At 38.1% G+C, this 26262-nt stretch overlaps 1 protein-coding gene across 2 annotated transcripts in view; it reads right to left on the reverse strand.

Annotated features, from left to right (window-relative positions):
• The window catches only part of TRAPPC9 (trafficking protein particle complex subunit 9), a 449912-nt gene that overhangs the window by 268273 nt on the left and 155377 nt on the right, over positions 1–26262 (reverse strand). For both annotated transcript variants that reach the window (XM_053973133.1, XM_053973142.1), the window contains exon 19: positions 19273–19383. In XM_053973133.1, coding sequence (XP_053829108.1) covers positions 19273–19383 — 111 coding nt within the window. The remainder of the gene's footprint in view (positions 1–19272; positions 19384–26262) is intronic.

The following is a 26262-nucleotide window of genomic DNA, read 5'->3' on the forward strand; positions in this document are numbered from 1 at the left end:
TTCTGGTTTTCTAATATTCTTTCAACACTCCTCAAATACAGGATAGGAAAGGTAAGGAATGCACAAGATAAAACTCAAAAGCCTTCAGTGTGAAAATATAATTATGAATTATACATTATAAAATATACTTATGAATACAAACATCAGTCTCTACATATATCTATATATCTATATACATATGTATAACAGTTTGCAAAAGAGTGAGGCACCAATCTCTGCTATGGGTCAAACCTGGATTAAAGAGAACTGCAGGAAGCTCACCAATAAATGGAGATAGGACTTTATTTTAAGATCTGATAATGATGAAAATTCCCCCTTAAGATACTTAAAACCAGTGTATTTGCTAGGGAAGAGAAACATGAAAGAGGGAGAATGATACAAGTGAAATAATCTCCAGATTTTTTGGATCTAGGCAAAAGGCAAGACAGATTTCACATCCAATCAACAATGTCAACAAAACCATCTTTTAAAAGGGATAAGGAAAAGGTCAAAGAAACTGAATGTGAAATTGGAACTATTTTTTATCTTGGAAAGAAAAAAAAATAAAATCATCAAACAAAACAAACCCTTTTTAAAAGCGACAGATCTGAAAAAGTAAGGGTGAGAAGTCATCAGGCTGGATCCCAGAAGGGCCAGGTTTTCTTGGACACCACATTCCTCGATCATTGTCATTTCAGGGAGCACTTCCAGCATCTCCATAAGTCACTCATCAGCTGTTCTGTGTGGATCCTTCCTACCCCTTTCATCACCCAGGACCAAGTCCCATCAGAGGCAGAGATAAATGCCTGGACTTCTAAAAGTGTTCTTCAAAGACTTGGGAGCAGAGAGAAACAGCAGCTTAAAAGGAATCATGTCTGAGGAAACTCAGTCCTAAAGAGAAACAGTACACTTAATACTGGGATTCTGTTCTTTGTGAAGTTACTGTGCTCCTTCCAGTCAATATAACAACTTGTCTCAGGTGCAGATAAAACCTCAGAATCTTTTATTAAAAAAAAAAAAAAAAAAGAAAAAAAAAAGTAGAGGAAAGCTCAGGAAGTATTTGGTCAAAATCCTTTCCTCTGAGAAATTTTAGCAACCACAACATTCTGTACAGCACACCTGTACTAGGTGACCCTGCTTGAGTAGGGGCATGGAACTATCTGACCTCAAAAGATCCACTCCAACCTAAAAGACTCTGAATGATGCTGTGACAACACATTTCACTGATATTTTTAATAGAGCATTCACATCCAAACCAAAATGGTCTTAAAGTTCCTCAGTATTTAAACTACACCTACTGTCACTAATGATAGATGAAGAAAAAATTTGGAATGGCTCAAGCTGTCAGGAGCATATGCTTCATGCTTTAACACATGAGGATAGAATTTAAGGTAATTTTAAACAAGTGCATTTTTACTGCAGGTTTTATTAGAGAATTACCCTCCATGAGCCTTCACAAGCCTCTTACTGTGAGCCATTCATAAACTGGATTCACACTGCAAGAAAGCACAGAACTGTGTCAACAGCACGAGCACTTCATTCAGTTTCTAACTCTGCTTAGTTCTCCTGAAATATCCAGGTCTAGAATTTAACACAAACTGCAAAGCAAAATCTGAAAAAAAAAAAAAAAAAAAAACACTGAACACTTTTGGTAGGTCAACTGAAATTCCTTTATAATCAGGTATATTACTAACTTCTATTGAGACTTTTTCTAGTTCCTTCAACAATAACAAAACCAGTAATTATGACTTATTAAATACATTCTGTACATTTAAGTGAAATACATGAGAAAACATTTGCTGCTACAACTTAAATTACTATTTTCCTCTTTTCCATAATTTTGTATTACCCCTTAATCTTTTGTAATTCCTGCAAAAGCAAGTATTCAAACAGAAGTACTCATCAGAATCACTTTGTGTCAGGGAGAAAATACACACAGGAAAAAGGCATCCCACTGCCAATGGATCTGTGATCAAAATGAAGATATAAAACTGCTGAGAAGAACAAAAACCATAGTCAAAAAGTCATAGTCAACACAATATAAAAGTCAACAGAATAAGAAAAAAACCTTCAGTAGGTGTTCAGCTACAAAATCTAAGCAGCAAATGAGTATAATTTGCTGCATAAAATTAAAGTTTAAATGCCTCAAAAGCTTGAAAAATTATCACAGCATGTGAATGCTGTTTTATTCAACCCACATTTAATTTCAGATTTCCAACAGGGCTCAGGTATTTCCAGGACAGACCACTGAAGAAATTCTTTGTCTTGAACAACGTTGCAAATTTCTACGTGACCACAAGTCATCATTTTAATTTCACATCAACATTGCTGATGTATTTCAAATAAAAACTTCTTGAAACCTTGAAGATGCTCTAACCAATACCCAGCTCAGGTCCCACTCTATTTCCATCTCCACTCAGGCAGTGGAGGTTCAGCAGCTGCCAGGGCAGTGAATTCAGCACTCACCACAAACCCCGAAAAGCAGATTGTGCTCTTGCTCTTGGCCCTTTCCTGCCCAGAATATCACTCCCTCCTTGGTCTCTCAGGCTCCAAATCACACCTTACATCTCTTTCTTAATAACATACTCACAGCATGTGGATAAAAAAAAAAAAAACATGTGAGAGGGACTTTGTTATCCCAGGTCGTCTGTTAGATGAAATGACCAAAGTTTCCAAAAAATGAGCAAAATGCCAGCTCTCAATTCTGTTCCTGTTCAGACATTCCAAATGAAGAATACAGAAAAATCTGGAAAGCTCAACAGTGGTGTCAGGAACTGTAGCATCCAAAACCTCAGGGAAGAGAATGAGGGCTCTACAAAGCCCATTGAACTGGCTTCACAGTGTCAAAATACCAATTTTGGATCCCACAAAGCTCTGCTAGCTTCATTTTAAATTACATGAAAGGCAGACTTACTGTCAACAAGATATAAATCCTGTCCATCTACTTAGCACAGAAAAATCCTTCATCTTATCCTTCATGCTAAAAAAGAATTAAAATTGCTGGAAGTCAATGACAGTCTTCCAGACTTTGGGTTTTTATTTTTGTTTGTTTGTTTTATATTGTAAAAGAGGCTTCTGCTCGAAGTTATATACAGGAAAAAAACAATGGCAAAAGAAACACAGCCCTGCACAGCCCTTGAGGATGTATGTAATTCCCAGGCCTCCATTATTTAATTATTTTTAAAATTTCTAACTTTGTAGCAAATTCCCATTCCCAGGCATGAAATTACAGCCCTTGTAAATTTCTGCTGAGGAAGCATAGGAAGAAAATGAAATTGTTCTGAGCATGGGAAGAAAATGAAATTGTTCTAACCAGTTCTAGTGCATGATTCTTTGACTTCAAAGCAATTGAATGCATCATCCTTGGTGCTTCAGAGTCAACACTGAATAAACATCTCATATCTTCTGAGCTTGCCTTGTGCTAAACTTAAGTGCTGATCTACATCAGGACTGAATTGATATTACAGTGAGAAAGCTCAGTGTTTAAAGGTTGGGAAGTTTTTGAAAAGAAGAATTCTTCTCTTACATTTCAAAAAGAAGGAAAAGATCAAGTGACTGCTGGCTGCAGCTTTGGGTGAACTCTGCCACACAGAGATGGGCTGAGTGCAGAACAGTGGTTGAACATGCATCTGTGTGCTGCACCTCACTGAAAAGCTGAGAACTCCTTTCCCTTTCCTTTCCTTTCCTTTCCTTTCCTTTCCTTTCCTTTCCTTTCCTTTCCTTTCCTTTCCTTTCCTTTCCTTTCCTTTCCTTTCCTTTCCTTTCCTTTCCTTTCCTTTCCTTTCCTTTCCTTTCCTTTCCTTTCCTTTCCTTTCCTTTCCTTTCCTTTCCTTTCCTTTCCTTTCCTTTCCTTTCCTTTCCTTTCCTTTCCTTTCCTTTCCTTTCCTTTCCTTTCCTTTTTTCTCCTTCCCTTCCCTTTTTCCTTTCCTTTCTTGCCCTTCCCTGCCCTTCCTCTCCTCTTTCCCCTTTCCTCTTCCCTCACTGGCATGTTCTGATGTCCTCTCACTTTGTTGCTGTCTTTAAGGGCACATTTTGTACCCATAACTGCAATCCCATTTCCCTGCTCAGCAGAACTGAAGAGCAGTGGCAATGCCTGCCAGCCCCATTCCAGCTCAGACTTCTCTCTGCTGTCCTGTGCCTGTGGAATGAGCACCCTGGGAGGGCTCATCAGGTCACTGCTCTCTCCATGCTGGGCCTGGAAAATGGAACTGCAGTCAATCCAGCAATTAAATTTCCACTTCTCAGCCACTGGAAGTGCAGCAGTCATCCTCTAATACACCTACAGGAAATTAAACAATGATACCATCAGCCTATGAATAACTTTTAATTCAACTTGCTGCACCAGCAGATGCCAGGTAGCTGCATCTGTACCAATATAGCACCTGTCCCAGGTACCAATATAGCTCAGCACAAGGCAACTCTTCTGTTTATTAGAGGCTTACTTTAAATTAGCTTTTCAGCTCTTCAGGATATGGCTTATTTCCCTCTATCTCTGCTGGTAGTAATATCTGCTAATAAACAACGTGACTAATATTTGATAATAATAGTAGAAGTCTGCACGAACCAAACCCATGTCTCAAGAGCACTGATATTGTTTCATATCAAAACATTTGGAGGATAAATCTGATAACCTTTTAGCTACCACTGGAAGTTATGATTTAGATTCATTTTTTCACACTGAGGAGCACAACAGAGTTTAGCTGCCAATTAGTCCTACCTGTAAAGCATTTTCTCACTAATTCTGCTAATTCATTCCACTAAGGATCTGGAACTTAAATGGAGGAGGAGGGGATGAGTTAAAAATAGCAGCAGCAAAAAAAGGAAATTAAAAAAAAAAAAAAAAAAAGCCAATTAGTAAGAATTGAGGGATTGCCACAGTAACCTTTGTCAGGATGAATTTAAGGTATAATGCTCCAAGATAGTTACTATGGTGACCATGGGCCCTTGCAAGGTACCTCTAATGAGAAATGCAGTACCTGTCACACAAGCAAGTAGATGCAGCAGCAGCAGCCCAACAGGCTATTTAAAGACATTTTCCTTCCCTGCTCCCTTTTTTCAAAGAGCTGCAGGAAAATAAATTGCTACTCAAGTAGCTTTAATATGTGTATTTTTTCAATTTTTTATTTTTTCCCCACTCCTTCATCACTGAACTGTTAAGATCTCAGTGTAAGATTTATCCAAAGTGAACAGGTTAGATTTACAAACATTACCCACACTTTGCCTACTCTTTGCAAAATAAATTCAACTCACAAGTCACCCAAAAACTCCAAGGAGTGAAAGGTTTTTATCTAGAAAAATTATATAGACACAGGTTTAGAGTAAGAAAACAAGAAAAATGTTTGTGAAAGATCTTCCATAAATTCTCTTATTTGCCAATACAATGTGCAGTTGTTATCATTAAAAAAAATGTATTTTACTAGATGGAAACTATCTCAAATTTATGTTTGGTATTTTCTCCAAATACACACAGACAAGTACTCAAGAGTGAACAGCTTAAAAAAAATAAGGTTTCTCTTTCTTTTACACGAAGTTCACTTAATTTCCAGTGTTTACAAACAAAGTCTATTTCAAATCTGGGCTGTCACTGCCACTGCAAGCACCCTCATTAAGGACAGGCTCGGATTAACTTGTTACAGTACACACAAAATTACACAGTTCCCATCAGGACCCTAAATAACACACTTCAGGACAGTGAAAAAATAATAAAATGTGTGCTGCAGCAACTCCTGGGTACCTGTCAGAGTGCTGCAGCCAGCTCTGGGCTCCCCAGCACCAGAGAGACCTGAGACCTGCTCAAGGGGCTCCAATGAGGGCCATGGAAATGCTCCCAGGGCTGGAGCCCCTCTGCCCTGGAGCCAGGCTGGGAGAGCTGGGAATGTCCAGCCTGGAGAAGGGAAGGCTCCAGGGAGACCTTAGAGCACCTTCCAGTGCCTAAAAGGAAGTGAGAAAACCTGAGAGAGAATTTTGACCAAGGCCTGCAGTGACAGGACAGTGGTTTTAAGTGGGAAGAGGGCAGATTTAAATTGGATGTCAGGAAGGTGGCTTTTATGATGAGGGTGGTTCTGGCACAGGTTGCCCAGAGAAGCTGCGGATGCCCCATCCCTGGAAGTGTTCAAGGCTGGACAGGACTTGGAGCCAACTGAGGTAGTGGAAGGTGTCCTTGAGCAGGGATTGGCAGTGGATGATCCTGAAGGTCCCTTCCCACCCAAACCATTCCACATTTCTACAATTTCAAGCTAGAAACTGAATGGAAAGGTTTGTTCAACAGCACCCCCAGCCTCAAACCTGGGCACCATCACCCTTCCCCAAAGCCTGGGTCAGCTGTCAGTGGTAACTCAGCTGTGCTGGAGCACAGGAGTGGTTCACACCAGTGTCAGCCCCTGCTTCCACCCTCACTGCTCACACAGACACACTTCCCTGCAGCTTTCCACTTGTAGTTTTCTTCTTGATCAGCCTGGTTTTCTTCATACCAAACTGAATCTTCATGCAGTAAAAGAATCCTATTCATGCCTCTTCTTAATTAGCAATAAATTACTAAACTGCATTTTTTTTTACCTTTCTCAATGCTAAAGAGGCAGCTTCTCTCCCTTTAAACACTGCAAATTAAATACTAAAATCTTGCCTTAAGTAATACATCTAAGCCTAAAGCACTCAGGAGAACACACTGTGAAAACCAGATCAATGGTAGCTTGTGATTTAAATAGGTTAAATGTGGGTTTGGCAACTTTGCAGCCAAGCTTTTGCATTGATATTAGCAGGTGTTAGATCTCCTTGAAGCTGCAAAAGCTCTGCCAACTCATCAGGAGATGCACAACTCATTAACTCAATTTTGATATAAAAGATAGGGCTGAGAAGCTTCCCTGATGAAGTAACCCTGGAAGGAAACTTTGGTGGTGAGTATAATTTATATGTTAGGCCCTCACTTGTCAAAGGAAAAGGTTTTAGCTGAGATAATTCCCTGGCTGGGATTTTATCACACGTTTCACAGCCTACTATTAACAAAATTAATATTCTGCCATGTGTTCTGCAGAGCTGACACACATTTCAGGTTCAACTTTTTTTAAAAAACACAATGAATAAATACTTCAGGAAAAATACTCCTGACCTAGTAAACTGTTAGAGCAGGAGTCAGAAAGAAAAGTTTTGTCATGCAAGCAATGACTCAGTAGATTCTTTCTAAAAGAAGCTTTGTTTCTGGAGACTTACACTGACAAGAAGAAAAAAAAAAACAACATTTTAATTCTATGAAAGGCACACTAAACCACTGGCCCAACTCTGTTCTGCTACACTGAGTTTACCTAGTTGCAACAAATACCTACATTTATCCAGATTATAAATGTTTTGTTGTGTCAGCTCTTTCAGCTGACTAAAAATATTAAAGCAAAAGTTGCTCTCCTGCTTGTCCAGTGCCTTCCCCTCTCAGTTAAAGCACAGACCTAAAACCACCTGCTTGGAATCAGCACAATTCAAGGGAAAGAAAACTCTGAAGAGGAGAATAAGCAACAGGGGACAGGAGAAACAGAGTATTTGAAGCACCCAGAAGAGCACCTGCCACTGGTGAGGAAAATCTCTATTCCAGCCCAAAATAATCTACTATAAACAGCCTCCAACCAGCTCCTCTCCTCAGCAGTGCAAATCCTGCAACAACTGCATGTGTGGGAACACTCCAGAAACCATCAGGTTAGGAGTCAGGAAAAAATCTGTGGACAACAGCAAAATCTTAACCAAGAAGTAAATAATTCAGTTTGTGAAGACAAGAATCAATAAACAAGTTTCCATTTAACCACTTTAACAACAGTTACACCAACCAGCAAAGTTTTATCCTGTAATTGGGTGAGGGAAAAAAAAATATACTATCAATCATCTCAGACTATTAAACTTGAAATACTTTCATACTTCATTCTTCTATTCACAATATGTGCCTGCTTTTATCTTCTCTTTTTTTCCCCTCAAGTGTAACATTGGATTCCTCTCTCATAACAGGTTCCCTTTTGCAAATATTTTTTTTCCTAGCACTTCCTTTCAACTTAAATAGTTTTCAAGTATCATCTTCACATTTGGTGAGATCATTCCAAAGAAGTGAAAACATCCTGCCCAATGCTGATACAAAACACTCTGCTCAAAAAGATCCTTGTTTAGTATTCAACCACTTCTAAGACAGAGGTAGGATTTTCACAGATGTATTAAAACCTGGATCCAGTTCCTAAGAGGTAAAAGGCAGCCCTGAGCTCATCATCCCACTATTTAAAGCTCAGATTTTTTTTTCCACCCTGTTCATCACTTTGGATTTATTAAGACTGAAGTTCACCTGACATTTCATCATCTTGTCCTCTCTAACTCCTCACATCAGCTCCCTCCTTCACAGTCCAGTACCAGGGACCTTCCCAGCCCTCTGCTCACTCCTCTTCCAACACAGTTCCAAACACAGCTGAGCAATTCAGGGCCCAGCCCACATTCCAGAGGGGCTCCAATGAGGACCTGAGCTCTACAAGTTATTACTCCCTTTCTTAACTAATTAATAACTTTCCCTTCCTATCCCAGGGCAGCTTGGGTTCTCTATCAGCTTCTGGTGGAGAACTCCTTCCCATGTCAAGAATGACATGAATTAGACCCTCCTCACCCAGAAGCCTGTTCATTCCTGACCAGAACTTCAATGGATTTATGAGCTACACCTTCCCTGCACAAAGCCCTGTTTACTCCTTCCTAGTTCAGCAAACTTATTGGATGCAGATGTAAACATAAATCTGAAATAAACATGTAAATAACCTTCTTCAGCACAAGTCACCCTCTTTCCTAAGAGTACTTATTTATTATTTGACATATCAAATCTGGAATGTTTCCATGATGTCAGGATCTTTCATAGCCTGATAGTACCATATAAGATAAGGAGAAATTTGGTAACTGTATATGTGGAGGTTTTAAACACACCTCTTGCACTAGGCAGAAATCAAGGTACCACACAACCCAGACTGAGAGTTGCTCTCCCACTGAGGGCCAGGAAATCAAACAATTCCCAGTGATCTCATTTCAGGATTGTCAATTATACTTCAAAAATCCAAGACTAGAGCAGAATTCTTCATTGTTATGAAGAATTAGAAAGAATGTGCATTTTTGAAAACCTCAAACATGGCAAAGCTCTCACTAGAAGAGTGGGCTGGAGAGGACAGAAAAAGAGGTTGAAGGAGAAAGATTACAGAATTTACATCCACCTGTTCCCTGCCAAGATTAGACACTTTTATAGGGCAAATCACAAATTGTATTCAAACTTAGAAGAATACTGGTTTGGTTATTTTTAATTCAGGACCTATAAATCTTTCCATTATTTCAAAGAAGGCTTCAACTTTTTGCCTGTGATCCCAGTTATTATGGTGGCATTGGTGAGGGGGGAAGAAAACAGAATTTCCAAATCAGTATCTGTTAACACATTTGTAACTGCAAAATGAAAATGTCATAAAGGTTGGCTTTCTATACTACAGCATTTACTTAACATCTTTCAGTGATCTTTTCAAATCACTGTTGTTTTAGCTTTTGTTTCCAGTTAATGAAGGCAAAATTAAATGGATGTCAAGAGTAAGGAGTAAATTCAAGCTGATGAAGCACTAATTTTAAATGAGTGTTCTCTTTGAAGGAAATACTCACAAACCAGCTGTTTTAATTATACTTTTGATCATCTAAAACAAATTAATAGAAATTGTATATTTTAATTTCCAACTTCAGGAAATCCATGCTGCACCCTCATGATCTTTTACAGAACATCAGAGAGCAGGCAGGAAGCCAAATCTGGGCAACATCCGAGTGTAACTTTCATAAATCCTCTGGCCATTAAGGCAGACATAACTGGCAGCCACTCAAGACAATCTTCTTTCATCCCATTAGCGCAGCCACCGTGTCACCACAGCCACAAAGCACAGCCAAGTGCTCCTCAATACAGGGAGTGCTGTGGTCTAAATTAATCTATTTATCTACAGATATCGATCAAACCAGGTGTGAGCTGGAGCTGCAGCTACACCCAAAAGCTCAGTCTCTTACTGGCAGCATAAACAAAAAATGACCTGAAATGTGTTAGGGAGCTTTTCCACAAAAAATAAAGATGATGGTTAATTGGGAAATGGACTAAAATATTCAGTTACCTTCACCACTTTGTCCTGCAATCTCTAAAGAGTCTAAGTGCACCCAGATACCCTTCACTCCTTATGTCCAAGTGTCCCAATATCATAATAGAGCAATTTATTAGACAAATGAATTCCACAGAGTTTTTTCATCTGTTAGATGAACATACAAGGCACCAGGTTTAGGTGACAGTGAGCAGAAAAAGTATTGCACCTAACTCAACCTATGGAGGAGGACTGTGCAAATTCACATTGCTCACAATAATATGCTATTTAAAGTAAGACATGAGTTAAAGGTCAAATCCTTACCAAAAAAAGTGGCACTAGGCCATCTGTAACAGCAGAAAAAACAAGGAAAAAAGGCTAAGGAAAAAAAAAATTGTCCTCCAGAGAAGGGTAAAAAAATAAAACCCAAGATAGATTAGGACAAATTTTGGAATGACAGAAAGTCTTGGAGGACAAAAGAAAGCATCAGAGGAACCAGCTCCTATGGACAAATGCCCATAATGCCGCTGGCTTTGGAAGAACAAACAAGTTTACCAATAAGTAGGTAGATTTTTAAATCAAGGAATAGTGTAGGTTGGGAGTTCCTCTGGAAGTATCCACTCAAGCCTGGAAGTTGGCCATGAAGCCCCACGCTCACAGCACAGCACCAGGCAAGTAAATTATTCTTTGCATTGTTGCTCCCATCCAGGCACAGAGCTCAGGGCAGCTCCCCTGCCTGCCCTGCCTTGGGCACTGCTGCATCCCACTGGGTAAGAAAGAATTCTGAAACAACCTCTGCAACAACAATCTCCACAGCCTGCCTTGAATTCACACTGCAAGGCAAGTCTGACAGAAATCTGGGCTGTGCCAGCTGTGCTGGAGCTGCACAAATGCACACCCCCACTGGTCAGAGCTCCTGTGGAGGGCACCTCTTTCTGCCTCGTGGTTGTCTGCCATCGTTTCACTCAGGACTCCCAAGTTTCTGACATGGATTTCATGAGGAGAGACAGAATATCTCAGGTGTGCTGACCACAGGGCAGGTTTGAGACAAAGCAGAAATTTTGATTAAGTATCTGTCTCACAGAAATACAGACAAACGTGGGGAGAAAAAACACTATGTTGATTAATACAACTTTCCTTTCTCCTTCAGTGTTCAGAGGAGTACTGGAAAAAGGAGAAACCCCAAAGTTCCATGGAATGTTTTATTCCTGGGAATATTGCTATTTTTGTATTTTATTCTAGCAGGGAGATTAATTCGCAGTGAAAGGTTGATAATGTTCACCTTCATCCCCCATTTTTTTCCATCACCCATCAATTTTGTAGCATAATTTTCTAAAACTACAGTCTGAATTTATTGGTTTGAATATGTGTGAATTAAGGGCAAACAGAATTCATTTCAACTGTGACTTCCTTCAGGAAAAGGTAATTTCTCATGTTTAGCTTGTTGCTCCAATGTTATCTAACAAAAGAAACAATTATAATTTTTCTTACATTCTTTATTTTCTTCCACATTCCTTGCACAAAAATAAAAACCCAATTTAAAAGTATTAGCACTTCAGTCAATTTTAACAGACCTGCACTTTGTCAAATGCTTCCACAACTGTGCTTTGCACCCAAAAATTTCAATAAAGAAATAATTTTTTCAAGTATTGAAGAAATTAAGGAAGGAAAAAGACTGGCTTCTTCTATGAGAAAAAAAAAAAAAAAAGTTGTTTTAAAAACAAAAAAATTCTAAATCTGAATCCTGAAATCAATTACTCTGACTTTTTTCAAAAAACAGCTTTTGAACCCTGCAAGTCCTACAACCTGTAATCTACTTAGGATTTAAGGGGAAAATGAAGATGACTGGTCTGGATTTTGAGTGATTTATAGCTCATTTAAAACTGGAACAGCAAACTCGTGCTACATCTGTGTGATATTTTGTATAAGGGCCAAACTATCCAGCCACATTTATGTTGTACCCTATTAAACTTAATAAATCCTGTCAGAGACAAACTTGGCCTGAGCTCACAAAGCTCCTGTTTCCCCAGCTGCATACACAAAATATTATAAATAGTGCAAATTGGGTCTTCTGAGGCCAAGGCAATGTTCAGAGAGGTCAGAAAAACTGCCATGCAGGCTAGATCCAGTGAGTTAGTCACCTGTGATTTAGGAAAAGGCAGCTGAAGAAGTGAGAAAAGAAAAAGAATCTTATGGAAAGTCATGTAATACCAAAAGAGGTGCCTACCCAGTGCAGTATCCCAAGGTTGATACAATTCTTACACTGAGTTTTGGGAAGGGATGGAAAGGAAGAGGAGAAATAATCCCCTTTTCTCAGACAAGTCTGAGAAAGCTGACCCAAAGGAAGCTCTTCATACGAGCAGCTGGAGAAGGAAAGTTCACCTCAAATACACATTTCTTGACAGAAACAAATGCTGAATTCAAATGCAAATCATAGGAAATAGATTGTCTGCACATTCCCTATGGAAACACATCCTAACTGTTCAGAAGAACAGGATGATATTGGGAACAGGACAGGGAGAGGAACAGGAACATATTGCTGTAAAACCTACAACCTGCATTTGTTTTCACCATCAATTATGGGGATAGAGCACTGGAAAAGGCCTTCCAGTTGGGAAGTGTGGCAGTTGCAGGCAGGTCTTTGGCAATTCCATGGAGGACACCTCAGTCCCAGCTTTTGTGAAGGTCTTTGCCTCCCCTTCTCCACGAGGGAGACGGTCTGATAATGCCTGAAGCCTTGAAATCTCTTCATTTCTAGATGCATTCAGCTCAAAGTTCATTTTTTATTCCTATGTTCACTTCTCTTAACCTTTATAGGAGAGCCCTCCTCTGTCCCCACCTCATACAATGCATTAATAATGCCTTTAAATTTTACTGCACTTGTCAAACCAAAGTCAAAGGCTTTTCTTTTCACCACTCACCTGCGTCTTCTCCCATCTCATCTCCTCTTTGTCCTGTGTCTGTGACCTGAACTGAATATCAAAATTCCCTCCTATCATTTCCTCTTTCTGTCTGCCTCTCCTGTTCACAGATCACATTTGGGTTTTGCAGTGCAGTCACACTGAGGATCCCTGAGATCAACTCCCAGCCTTCACCCCTTACAAAGGAACCAGGACCAGGCAGGGACACGCCTGGAAGGGGCCTCCAAAGAGCACCTGGTTTTCATGGGATGCAAATGGATTCCTTAAGTGTTTCAGCTACAAAGCAGTCCAAACCTGAAAATTCTCTTTATTACTTCTATTGCTCTTTGCTTTTTTTAATTATTGTTTGCTATTTTGCCATTCTATAGTTTTTGCAGAAACCTCCTGTAGCATCTCCAGTTTTTGCAAAGTGCTTTGAAATAAATATGAACATCATAACTGGTTCATACTATGGAACCTGACCAGTGCTAGATGTATCACTCTTTCCTACCCAAACAATTCCTTTACAATTTTTTTTTTGTTGTTGAAAATAACTAATCATTCACTCAAAATTATGTACTATGCTTAAAGATTGATTTAGCTATTAGTTGAAAAAGGCAAGCCTTAAAAAACTAAAAGTGTATGAAACAACTGTCAAATAGGAGACAAAATAAAAACTATTGCCCTGACAACAAAGGGTGATTTTCATGTTTTAGTTAATACCATTTGACTTGAAGGTATCTCAGAAATATCCAGCTGGCCATAGATTTAACATGAAGACCAAGGGCAACTGCTGTGAAATTTTATTTTCTCTTGACAGCAGGCAAAGCCTTAATCATAGTAGCTTTGTCTTTAAAACATAAACTGTAACAGCAATGTATGGAAAAAATCATTAATCTCCCATACAGATAACATGCCCTGTCATAAACAGACACACAAATTAAACAGTGACTTGGCAGCTGTGAGAAATAACAATCATCATTTACTTACATATGGGTTATAAATTTATTGGGGGAACTTTTGGTTCAAAAAATGGGGCAGAATTTTTAATTCTTGCTCCCTTTGAAAGAGGACTTATTTCAAAGAGTTTTCAAAATGTGCATTGTTAACTAATACTGCAGAAATTGCAGTGTACCACTGCACAGACTTCACAGCTCAATTAATCAACACATTTACATCAAATAATTAAGCAGCAGAAATGGCCCGCATAATTAGTATGCACACAAAGGACTTTTAAAAAATTCTTTCATTGGATGAAAGAAACACCAGACTATGGGATAAAAGGTATAAAAGTGAATAAATTATTTTTTTCTTCAATTATTCTTGTCTCATTAGAACGTGACAGAAAAAAATCAAACTGGGTGAAGTCAATACACACAAAAATTCACTAAGCAAAACTGAGCAAAACACCTATAATTCTGCTGACTACAAAAAAAAAAGAACCAAAACTTACTGTAGAGTATATGTGCATGCAAACACACTCATTTAACCCTGTAACCCTGCTAAAAGGCAGGGTAAAACTGCTGACCCAGAAAAGAAGCCTGAACTTCAGTGTTGACTTTGCTACTGCAATATTTCTTCAGCTTATTTTTAATTAGGCAACTTCCAATTAAAAAAAAATGAAAAGGCCAAAATTCCATCATGTTCTTTCACATCAGCATCCCCTGGGTCACCAGCACTTGTCAGGACTTGTAAATTTTACAGAAAAGCCTCTCTGATTTGAATTACCAACAGAACTATTTCCTCATTTACCACGGCTTGTCCTGTTTGCTCTTCATTTCTCAGCTCCTCACACCAGTCCTGTCCTGGGCATCCCAAGCTTTAATCCCCATGCTCCTCACAGCAGGGCCAGAACAGGCTGAAAAATCCAATGTGTGAATGTGCAGAGCCCAGGGGTGGAGTGTCACACATGGGGAAGGCTTCAGCAGCTCAGCTGTGCTGTCCCACAAGACAGAGGAGAGAATTGATCTGCTCAGACCCTCCCCACCATCAATCTTCCCCCAGTGCTTCAGACACACCGTGCACAGAATGGGGATGGAAAGGCAAGGCAGAGTGTGTGGTACAAAATGAGATATCCTGGGGCACACAATGAGATTACATCTATTACCATAAATTATGAAGTGATTTAGGCATAAATAAGCACTGTCATGAAATTTGATTTTAATGGTTTGATAATCAAGTAAGAAACACAATAATTACCGTACCTATGGTTTTTCAATAAATTCAGATCACTGCTAGTGGCAACCCTTTTTTGTTCACAGACATTAATACAATTCCCTCCAAGAGCTGTCTGCTATATTTTTCCATGTCAGAAAAACCTGTTGATTACCTCGTTGCTGGGATAAACAAGCTCAGATTTCCCACTGATTACATTCAAAACACTTGCACTTTGCTCACTGCAAAACTCCTTTAACAGTGCAGCTGACTGCTTCAAGAAACAGCTTTTTTCTTCCTCAAGAAACTGGAGACTCAGCTAGTCCAGAAAAAAATCTCTGGAGGCTGAGCTTTCCAATAGCAAACGTGAGAGAATTTGCTTCCCTCACCATCACATCATATGTTCAACTGGAGAGGTGAACAAAACATGTTGATACCACCGTGTGATATTTTAAATTAGCTGAAGACATAGCCAGCACCTCGGCATCACTCACTGCAGACAGAACTTCCAGAGAGTAACTTGGCTGACATCTTTTCATCAGGACACCAGGTCTCCAGTGCATTTCCCTGTGGATATTACAGTTTAAAAAAAAAATTCCTGCAGGTGTAAAGCAGCAAAAATTAATTAGAGTTGGAATCTAGCTTTGCAATGAACCCTAAAATTATTTTCAGGAGTTCAACAAACAACTGTCCAAAACTCTTGCTCCTCTCTTTTCTTCAACCAACCTCATAGGAGAGGGAGGGCAAATTTCCTGTCTTTTCCTTCTCTACTCCAAAGAAATCTTGGTTCTCTTGTCTCTCCATCATAATCTCATGGGAAAAAAAAAGACCTCAGAATAAAACATGTCACTAATTTTCCCACAATGGGATACCAAGGAACATTTCAAGTCATGTGGAAAGCAGAGATGGGAATATGAAGTCTCTAATTAACATCTTGGGATATAGGGGGGAAAAAAGGCTGATCCTTTCATTTGTCTGCAAAACAAGCAATGATGAAAGACAGAAAGATAAGTGAACAAAATAATCACTGAGCCCAAATTATCATTTCTGACTATAATATAACAGGGAGCAAAATGTTTCTCTATCCTAAAATAGAGGGAGAAGAGTGTCACTTCTCAGAAACACTGCTTATGTGTATCTCCAAGAACAGCTACAATGCACACAGTAAATAATCCCAATTATTGGCTTAAAAAGGACAGCAAATTGTAAGTTTAAGCTTTTCTGAAAGCTAAAATTATAATTTTCACTAGTCAGCAGAATAATCTTACAGTAGAAAAAGGCATCTATTTTCCAGATAGTCTTTTAATGGCCTAAAGGATGTCTCTTTTCCTAAGTAGTATAATATCAGTTTTTCCCGACATATGCAGTGTTATTGTAGCAGCTATTATTGCCCTGTCTCTAAGTTAATTGAAGCAAACTGCCTTTCAGACCTTAAAATAAAAATATTGTGCACTATTCTACACATTTGATCAATTTTACATGAATACAAATAAGACAGAGAACAGGATAGGGTTGGAACACACCAAATAATGTGGACACTACGAAATGGATCCCAGGTACTGCCCTTGATGGGCTCAGAAAGATTTGGCAATGCCAGCACTGATCTGCTGACAATCCCAGACTTTTTTGGCATTTCTATTTCCATCTCCTCATCCTTCCCATTGCCAAGATCATGGTCAATTGTACAGCTTCATTATAAATCAAATATATATTACTGAGTGTTCTAGTAAGTGCAGCACCCTGGAACTTCCATCAACATTCCTCATTTTCCATGGGAGCAATGCAAGAATTCCGTGCAAATTCCCTCTCAGGAGGGAAAAACTTACATTCTACAGTGACCACTCTGTAATGTGGAGAAGAGAAGCAGCACATCAAAATTTCCAAGTTATTTTACTTTCTAAACATCCCAAGTGGGAAGCAAAAGAGGCCAGAGTAAGCAGGATGCAGTATTATCCTTCTTTGTGGGTCTGGAGGCAGAGAATATGAAAACACTTACAGTCCCCAGCAATAACAAAAGGAACAAAGAAAACAATTTCCTGCTGCCTCCACTCTGTCAGGATGGGAGATTTCAAAGTGAGGGTGATGAATGGAGACAGAGTAAATTACAAAAGGAAGAGAAAGTGACCAAAGCTGGCAAAAAGTCGTTATCTAAATAAAGGTGGAATGAGGCAAACATTAAGAATGAGAGCAGCATCAGCAAAGGTACAGGGAAAATGAAAGAAACCATGAACTTGACTGAAAAGCCTCTCTTGAAATATTAATCAGGTACTAATAACAATTGATATCCAAAGCAAAAAATTTCTAAAAGGAGACTCTAAAAGAGGGATGTGTTGAAAAGCTTTGTATATTTGGGTTGAAAACCTTGGTTCAAAAGCAGATTCCAGGGACTGCCTGCTCTGTATTAAAAAGCAAAGATCTGGAGCCATTGCTTAAAAAGGGAAAAGATTTCTCCTTTTTTTTTTTCTTTTCTTTTATTTTCCCCCAAAGAGCAACAAAAGCCTTTTCCTAGGAGTGGGAAGCTCATTTTAAAGCCTAGTGTATGTTTCACCTGCTTTGCTGTAGTAGATCTGTTGGAATAAAAATTAAAACTCATAGCAACATAGGAGCCATGTGCACAGTTTTACCATAAAAAGCACTTACCTTCAAGAAACAGATAATAAATGAGTTTAGAACCAATGGAAAACTGTGCAATTTCTAACCAACATGAAAAATGTATTTGGCAATAAGAATAAAAATAACTTTAAAGGTTTAAATACCTGCAACACATATACAATCTCCTTTGACAAATGACTGTTTCAAAAGACTTACTGAAAGAGTTTATATCCATTACAATGTAATGATTTAAGGATAGTTAAATTTAGATTTAAATCCATAGGAAAATAAAATTCAATCAAAGGGAAGCAAAGAAATTTTATAACCCGATTTGTAGCTTAACTTCTATCTCTTATATAGTGTCCCAAAAACTGGGAATGAAAAATTTCAAGGAGTTTGAAAACTACACAAACAATGCAAAAAAAAAAAAAAAAACAGAAGGCACAAAATAAAATTATAAAACAATATAGATAGGAACAGTAATATTTTGGTGACTGTCTAGACTGCTTTTTAAAAAAGAAAAAAGGCAATTCTTTCCAAATAAAAGGAAGGAGTTCTGTATGTTACTGATGTTTTTGTCCATTGCTTGGTAAAATAAAATTCAACCTGAGTTTGAGTCAACACGTTTCCACTTGGTTGTGCTTTGGGAATTACCAAAGCAAAAAGCATTCCAAATGTACTGCTATTTTACCTATTCTGTAATTCTTTTTGACAGCTGCATTCCTTGCAATTAACGTGGTTTGACTTTGAACTTAATATTCATCCAGGGATTTGCAGACATGAAAACATCTCTCTTTAACCAAGTTTCTCAGCTGCAGGCCTTAAAGAGTGCAGCACAACTCTCCCAGAGAAGAGAGCAGTGCAGGGAGTCCAAAAGCAAGATTTCCTTTTCCATATTATCACCTTTCCAGGATGAAATTGGAATTCAGATGCAATGATCATCTGAAGGAGATTAACCAGGCAACCCTGGGCTACAGCCAGCAGCAGGAATCTGAGGCAGGTGTGTAATGGCAAATAATGGTTAATAATGAGCTGTACATCACTCTAGTAAGGTTGTAAGAATCAATATCCACAACAGCCTGCTTGATCTGAAATGTATTTTCCCACAGAGACTGGAATTGCTTTTTCTTCAATTCTATTTTTCTTTCCTGACGTTTTCTTTGTAGGAAAAGTGAGGAAATGGCTGGGGAACCACGTAAAGAAAATTTAAAACTGGGAAAGGGTAACAAACTACTGAGATCAGGTTTTAACACCAGGATTACATTCAGAGCACATGGAAATTACATTCAAACACTCTACAAAAGTTAAATGAGCTGGATACCTCAGTACCAACTGCTTTGTATTTCATTATTTCCAGGATCACTACATGCAGAGCCCAAATAAATTGAGATATTGCTAAAACTTAGTGATGCACCTTCAAGAAAGAAAAACTTTTATGTTCTCTGACACATGTACAGCATTTAAAAAGAACAACAGGCACCTAAATGTCATCAATTGTGTACAGAAAAATAATAGGGCTAAACCTGGGCCCTTCTGGCAGTGCCAGCACTCACCGCTGACACTCTCCGGCGTGCAGAATTAAATCTTCATTGTTCCTGGCACTGATGGTCAGCTCATGCTCTGAGGCATTGAAGACATCAAGAAGGAGGTGACACTGCCGGGTGCTGTTCAGATGGAGGGATAAAAGCCCAATTTCAGTGATGATATTATTGTATGTTTATCAAAATTAGTATTTATACATGGATATAAATATATATACAAATAATACATATATTCACACAGAGGTTTTATCTCCTCCTCCAGTTGTAAGAATATCCTTATCCTTCAAAAACAACCTTTTTAAAAACAGATTTTGTTTTTTACTAGAACTAAGCAGAAGGGTACATCCTAAAGAGAAGCAGTCCCATGACAATTCTGACCTGCACAGTATCAAGCCCCACAGCACTTGTTCACCTCTCTATATTCTCACTTTGCAGCTTCCACATTTACTTCTGTGGAGAAAGCCACAGAGATTTTTCAGTTCTTTAAGCCTTCACATTAAAAAAAAAAAAAAAAAAAGAGTTGTATTATTTTAAATTACCTTGACATTATCTCTTTAAGATACAAATTTGCAAGCAAAATTTTAAACTGGTTTAAGTTCATTATAAAGGAGAAATTCCATTTCCATGGCTTGTTTACAGACCAAAACAAGCTGGCAACTGGAGCACTTAACCTTGAGAACTTCTCTGAGAGGGAGAACTCTCTCCTCTCTGTAAGACAGGCAAACACAGGCACTTCTCACAGAAAAACTGAACAGTTTTTGGCTAATATCCTTCAAATCCAAATTTCCTCAGATGAATTTGATAGAAATACACCAACTGCATTTCTGGTAACCTTAAAAAATAATAGTGGGAAAGTTGCAAAATAGAAACCTTACTGCAAAAGTTCATTCCAATAAACTTTTTAATTATAATTAATATTTTATAAGTCTTAATTATTACCATTAATTATTAACATTAATGTTAATAGTAATAAAAAAGTCTAATTTATCTACTGTTTAATAAAATTAAGTGTTAATATTTTCAATAATTGTTTTATTCTAATTAATATTCTGGAAAATTTTTTTCTAATTTACAGCCTTTTCTTCCTTGTGAGAACAAGCAGAAATAGCAGCACTGATGATAAAAATATAATACACATGAAAATTTATTGGAACCAGGTACCAAAATGCCAAATCCTATCAAACAGCTGTAATAACACTTTATCAATCTATCTGAAATTCCAAACTTCCCAAGAGGCTGCTGAACAACCCAGAAATATCCCCAAAAGGGAATAAAGAGGAATATTGGTGGGAGTTGTCAGAGCCATCCTTCAATGTGCATGAAAAAGCTACAGTTGTGTGTCTGAGGCAACCAAGAATATTTATATTTATATTTATATTTATATTTATATTTATATTTATATTCTGCACAGTAGTTTACAATTGAACTGAAATACTATTCCAAAGGCAAGTAAACTCAGAGGTACAAGAGTTTAAGAACTGTTCTACTCTGAAGCAGGTTCTCTGGTCCATAATACAACTCTGTTCTGAAAATCCAAGATGTCCCTTGCAGAGCACACCCAAGAGGAAATGTTTGGCCAGCCCTTGGGTCGGGAACACTCCCAGGACAAGCCCAGGAGGTCGAGGTTGAGGTCACCAAGTGACATTAATGTCACCTGCAGCCAGGCACTGCAGGACAAGCAAGCACTGCTGGGGTCAGGACCAAATCTCTAAGCAAAAACAAAAAAAGCAAAAGTGGGGGTGGAGGTTTATTAATAGATATTTTAAGAGATTTCTCTCTCTTTGTAAAACCCCAATGACTACTGAGTATAGAGGGGGATGCAGGGAGGCAGCTGAGTGCCTGAAGCAAACATGTCAAAACTCAAGAATTTAGAACAAATAAGGAGACATTGCTCTTGTTAGAAAATTCCTTCCTCGGAACTCACAAGAAAGAAATACTTGGAAGGGAAGTGCTTGAGTCAGTTACCAGGAAGGAATGGAAAAGAAAAGGGGGAACAGCTTTTATCAGCTTCTACCTCATCTTTGGCAGAGTGGGACGAGACCTGTGAAGTCTCAGACAACCTCTGCATCTCCAGCAGATACAGCGTGATGGTCTGGAAGAGCAACTTCCAGTGTAGATTAGTTTTAAAAACTAAATAAGGAAGGAATTTGTTATTTCTGCCACAGCAAACCCAAACAAAAAACATTCAAGCCTCCTGCAATATCTTCTGGCAGCAGAGCCAAAGTTTTGCAAATAAAACAATTCATGCCACAAAGGACTTACACAAGCAGCAGCCCTTCAGGACTAAACAACATTGATTTTAAAAATTCCTAAATATGAATTCTTGAAAATTATTCATCACCACAACATTTATTTCCTCCTCTTCCAACACTACACAAAATAGACATATAGAAAAATGTTAAGTTAATTCTCAAGGGAAATCTTTAGGTAAAAAGAATATAAAACTTGAAGTTACAGAATTATTACAGTACCTTGAAAATAAGATGATAGTGTGAAAGAACTGAAAGTAACATTAAGACTGTAGAAAGGTAGCACTAGATCTTCCGAATAAATACAGGAGAGGATCAAAGAGACTATTACAGCAATGAAAACCAAACACAATTAAAGGTTTGGTTTTTTTGGGTTTTTTTGGTTTTGTTTTGTTTTGTTTTTTTTTTGTTTTTTGTTTTTTAATTAAAACAGGAAGCTTCGAACAGAAGCTGCATCCAAGTAAGGAAAACAAGAAAGCAAAAGCTCTGGAAAATCAGATATAATGCCAAAAAAAAAAAAGAAAAAAAAAAAGTAAAAAAGAAACCCTGAAGTTGTTAAAAGAACATTTTGCTGAAGATCTGAGGACTGGCAGGAAGGTTTTTTTTCTTTTTTTTTTCTTTAACATTCTGCAATCAGTAGGATTGTGTAGAACTCATGATGTTGAGTTACAAAAGTTCCAGGAAACCAAAGAATTAACAAGAAAGCCAAAAATTAATACCAATTTTCCCTCCAGCAGAACATTAGAAGGCCATCCTTTGCAAGACAGGAATTAAAGAACCTATTTCAGTGTCAGTAAAGGAGACTTGAGAGGCAAATAATATTTGTGCAAGTGTCATAAAGGAACTCCAGTAAGATTTTGCTGAACTCTTATATTTAAGTGCAGGCAGAAATGTGTTGCTTAAACCAAGCTCTTTACCAGAAAATGTCAAACATCAAATTGTTTTAAGGATTTTAAGGCAATTCACCAAATCTTAGACCATTAGAGCTGACCTCAACACTATGTAAATCAGGTTTTTTTAAAGGCTGCCTGCTTACAAAAAAAACCCCCTTAAAACACTCAAAATAATAAATGGATCTAAAGTTGATTACATGATATGCCATAATGGCATACTGACATGTTTGGCAGAGAAACACCAGTCATAAGCCACGGATTTCTGGGACTGGGAAAGACTTGCCCATATATACACAATTTATTCTCCCTTTCCCAAACTATCCACCACCATGAAATAGTTGACACTAAATATTTAATTGGTGGAGGAGGGTGGATTTTGAGTCCTCTAAGTTTGGTTAAGTAGGTGTTAGTTACCATTCATCCCAGAGAAGGCAGAGAACCCCACCTCCCACATTTCACACATTCTGAAGGGTCACCACTGGCTTCCTGATCTTTCTTAGGGGTCATTTCATTGTTATCAGCTCCTTTTGAAGGTTTGGGATGAACACATGCAGAATAAATCAGTTTCTGCTTGGGTGGGGTAGGTTTGTGGTTTAGGATGGTGTCAGACACACAACATGAAACCATCACCAGCTGTGCTGGACCATGAACAGACCCCAGGATACAGAACCAAAGTTCATGAAAGGGTTTGACTCTTCTTCCCATCTAATGAGAAGGAAGGAAGGAACTCTGGTCCAATAAACTCAGCCTACCAAAAAATCACAAAACCCAAACATTCTTCCATTTTGATAATCTTCCTGATTTGTTCATGATGCTTGCTTTTGAAAATCTTCCATAAATGTCATGTTCAAGATTTTCTTTTACAAGTGACACAAAACTGCAGAAGGTTGTAGAGGTAAAAACTAGAATTTGAAGGAAATATTTTCAGTAGATTGATTTATCATCTTAACATCTCAGAATTACAAATTTAATCAATGCTGATATCAAAAAACAATTAAGAAATCCTTTTTTAATTGAAAATTGAGTTAATTCAACAATGTCTTAGAGATTTAGTGTATAAATGAATTTCTGTTATCATCTACTGTAGAATTGAGAACACAGCACAAGCAAAAGTTAGCAGCACAATGAATCATGCTGTATTTTTAAAATCTTACAATGCCAGTTATGGTTCCAAAAACAGCCACAAAACTAGGGCCATGGGAACTTCAGGCAAGTGACAATGACACTGTGATCTAAAAATCTCTTTCAGGAGGATTGTGATTACTTGAAATGACAGCTGAGGATATTCTTCAGTAACACTGAACACAGAATTAAACCCCAAATGCAGCTGCAATGATGGCTCACTTCAGTGAACAATCTCTGCAGTTCTGTCTCCAGCTTAGTTTAAAAGTCGCTTTAAACAAGAAATTCTCAGGAGGGTTGGCAAGTTTTCTGCATCCTGACTCATCTCCCTTTCCCATCAACTGAAATCATGGAGTATTTTCATATCCACTTATTTTTTTCTTTGAACAGCCATTGCTCCACAGAATGGGACAGACAGGGAAGAGAAGCTTTGGCTCTGGGGACAATGGTGTGACAGATGACAAGCCTGTCCTCCAAAATCCACTGACCAACACAAAGAGCAGCACAGCAGAACAACGATCTACACCACCTTTGTTGATGCTCTTGTGTCTTCAGTAGGGTCTGTTTAATTTAATTTTTAATAAATTATCTTAAAATGGAGTTCTCAGTACTAACTTCAGATGATTCAGTTTCTCCACCTTTCTGGCAAAAGGTCTTTTCACAAATTCCAAGAAGCGTCCTCATCTGACTTCTCCCAGTTGTAAACTTTTCATTTATGCTAAATATTCCCAGCACATCTATAAATATTTGCAGATTTATGTTCTGACATCTTCACGTGTCAAACCATAGATATTTAACATCTGGATCTCAAAAATCAATTCTCTCAATCTGCAAGCTACTTTCTGCTGCTCTTTCATGAACCCACTGCAATGTTACACCATTAGCAGAAGTTAAATACCTCTGATTACCAAGATAATTTAACTATGGGATGTAACCTCCCACATGTCATGAGTTACCACTCAGTAGAATCTATATTGAGCTCAATGGTATATAAATAAGGAATATATTTTAGAATGACATCCACTCCTGAGAACATTAATATAAATCCACTGCTTGACAGATTTTCCTAATGATTTGTCAGTTTAATTGCACCAAATGAGAGCTTTATTTGCTTTATTTAGTTGAATTTGCCTGGTTCCCAATTTGACTGACTTTTATTATTAATATTTTTCATTAACAAAACAGTGACTTTAATACTAATTATTTTCTCAGTGTAAAAACATCAGATCAATTTAAACAGGTCACATCTTAGTCCTCCTCCAAACCAAACATCTTGCTCTTCAAGCACCCAAACAAGACAGGTTTTCCTCCACCTTTCAAAGCTCTATGACATTTTGAACATCAAAATACTAAGAAAAAGAAGACTATAAGCAGCTGCCTATCAGTAGGTGACTGATGACTGATTCTCATTCTGAATGTAGCAAATGTGAACATTTAATTTAAAAATCTGGCTATATAAAACTAACAAGGGTTTCAGAAACTGCTACATAACTTCTTATCATGTAACAAGAAAGTCTGTTAGAGCACAGCTGAAGAAACCATGCTGTTTACTCTTTCCCTTGCATAATTTGTAAATATAAAATAATCAGGATTTCTGATCCAAACCTTACATGTTGCAATTTATTGTAGTGAAAACAGGGGCAACCTTGGAAACTGAAATGGAAATTCTAAAAATTATGCCTGATTTCATTAAGCCTCAAAGTTCTACCAACCCAGCTGAGGACTTCCTGAGAACCCTCACCACAGCCAAGACTTCTCTGTCTCCAAACCCTCAGTGAAACCAAGCTGGACAAACTGCATCCTAACTTTAAATGCAGAACATGAGAACTCTCAGACTAGGGAGCACTCTGCTGACTCTGCTATGAACTGATTTCTTCTGGAAAAAACCAAATCATTTCATCTAAGGATGTACAGTAATGACACATTAAGGACAATTACCTTCAACCTACAGTTATATGAACTGGCACTTTGAATTTAAGAGTGTCAGACCTTCTACCATTCCTTTCTTTTCCCCTCTGATTTAAACACAAGAACAGAGTCTAAGGCTCAGCACTTGCCAGAAGAGATCTGCAGCTGATATCTCAGCAGCTTTATGGTGGCTTTAAGATTGAAAGGAAAGTATTCTGCCCCACAAAAAAATTTTAAAGATTAAAAAATTACCTTATCATCTTGAATTTGTAGAATTTACAGGTAAGAATATTATGACATATCTGGATTCCCAACTTTGCTTAAAAGTGAAGGCACCATCCCTGAGGATTCACTTCATCTACAAATTCAGACTGTCTCACCACATTTGTAGTAAGCAAGATCAACATTTTCTGGCCTTTGTAGGCTCTTGTTTAAGACACTTTTGTACTGATGGCACAGTGGCAGGGGACACAAGGGGACCAGCAGTCTCCTCACAGCATGCAGAGCACATTACGTGAATTCTTGTCAGACCTGCAGTATTTTTTCTCACTTTTTTTCATGCTCTTTTATAAAGGCAATAAGGAAGGACATTCAGTGCCCATGAAAACTGGCAGATAACACACCTGAGAGAAACAATAGGTATAAAGAAGATTGTTCAAGACAACCTAGATAAATTTCAACAGCAGACTTGCTTAGAGCTAACAGGATATCAAAATGAGGAGGAGAGTCACACAAAACAATCAACAGAATATTTCCTTACACTGAACCATCTACAATCCATCTCCACTGGCAGTCTAGGGTCAGATCATGGGATCCCCAGTGGCAGCCTG

Source organism: Vidua macroura, chromosome 1 (genome assembly GCF_024509145.1).
Source record: "Vidua macroura isolate BioBank_ID:100142 chromosome 1, ASM2450914v1, whole genome shotgun sequence".
Taxonomy (NCBI): domain Eukaryota; kingdom Metazoa; phylum Chordata; class Aves; order Passeriformes; family Viduidae; genus Vidua; species Vidua macroura.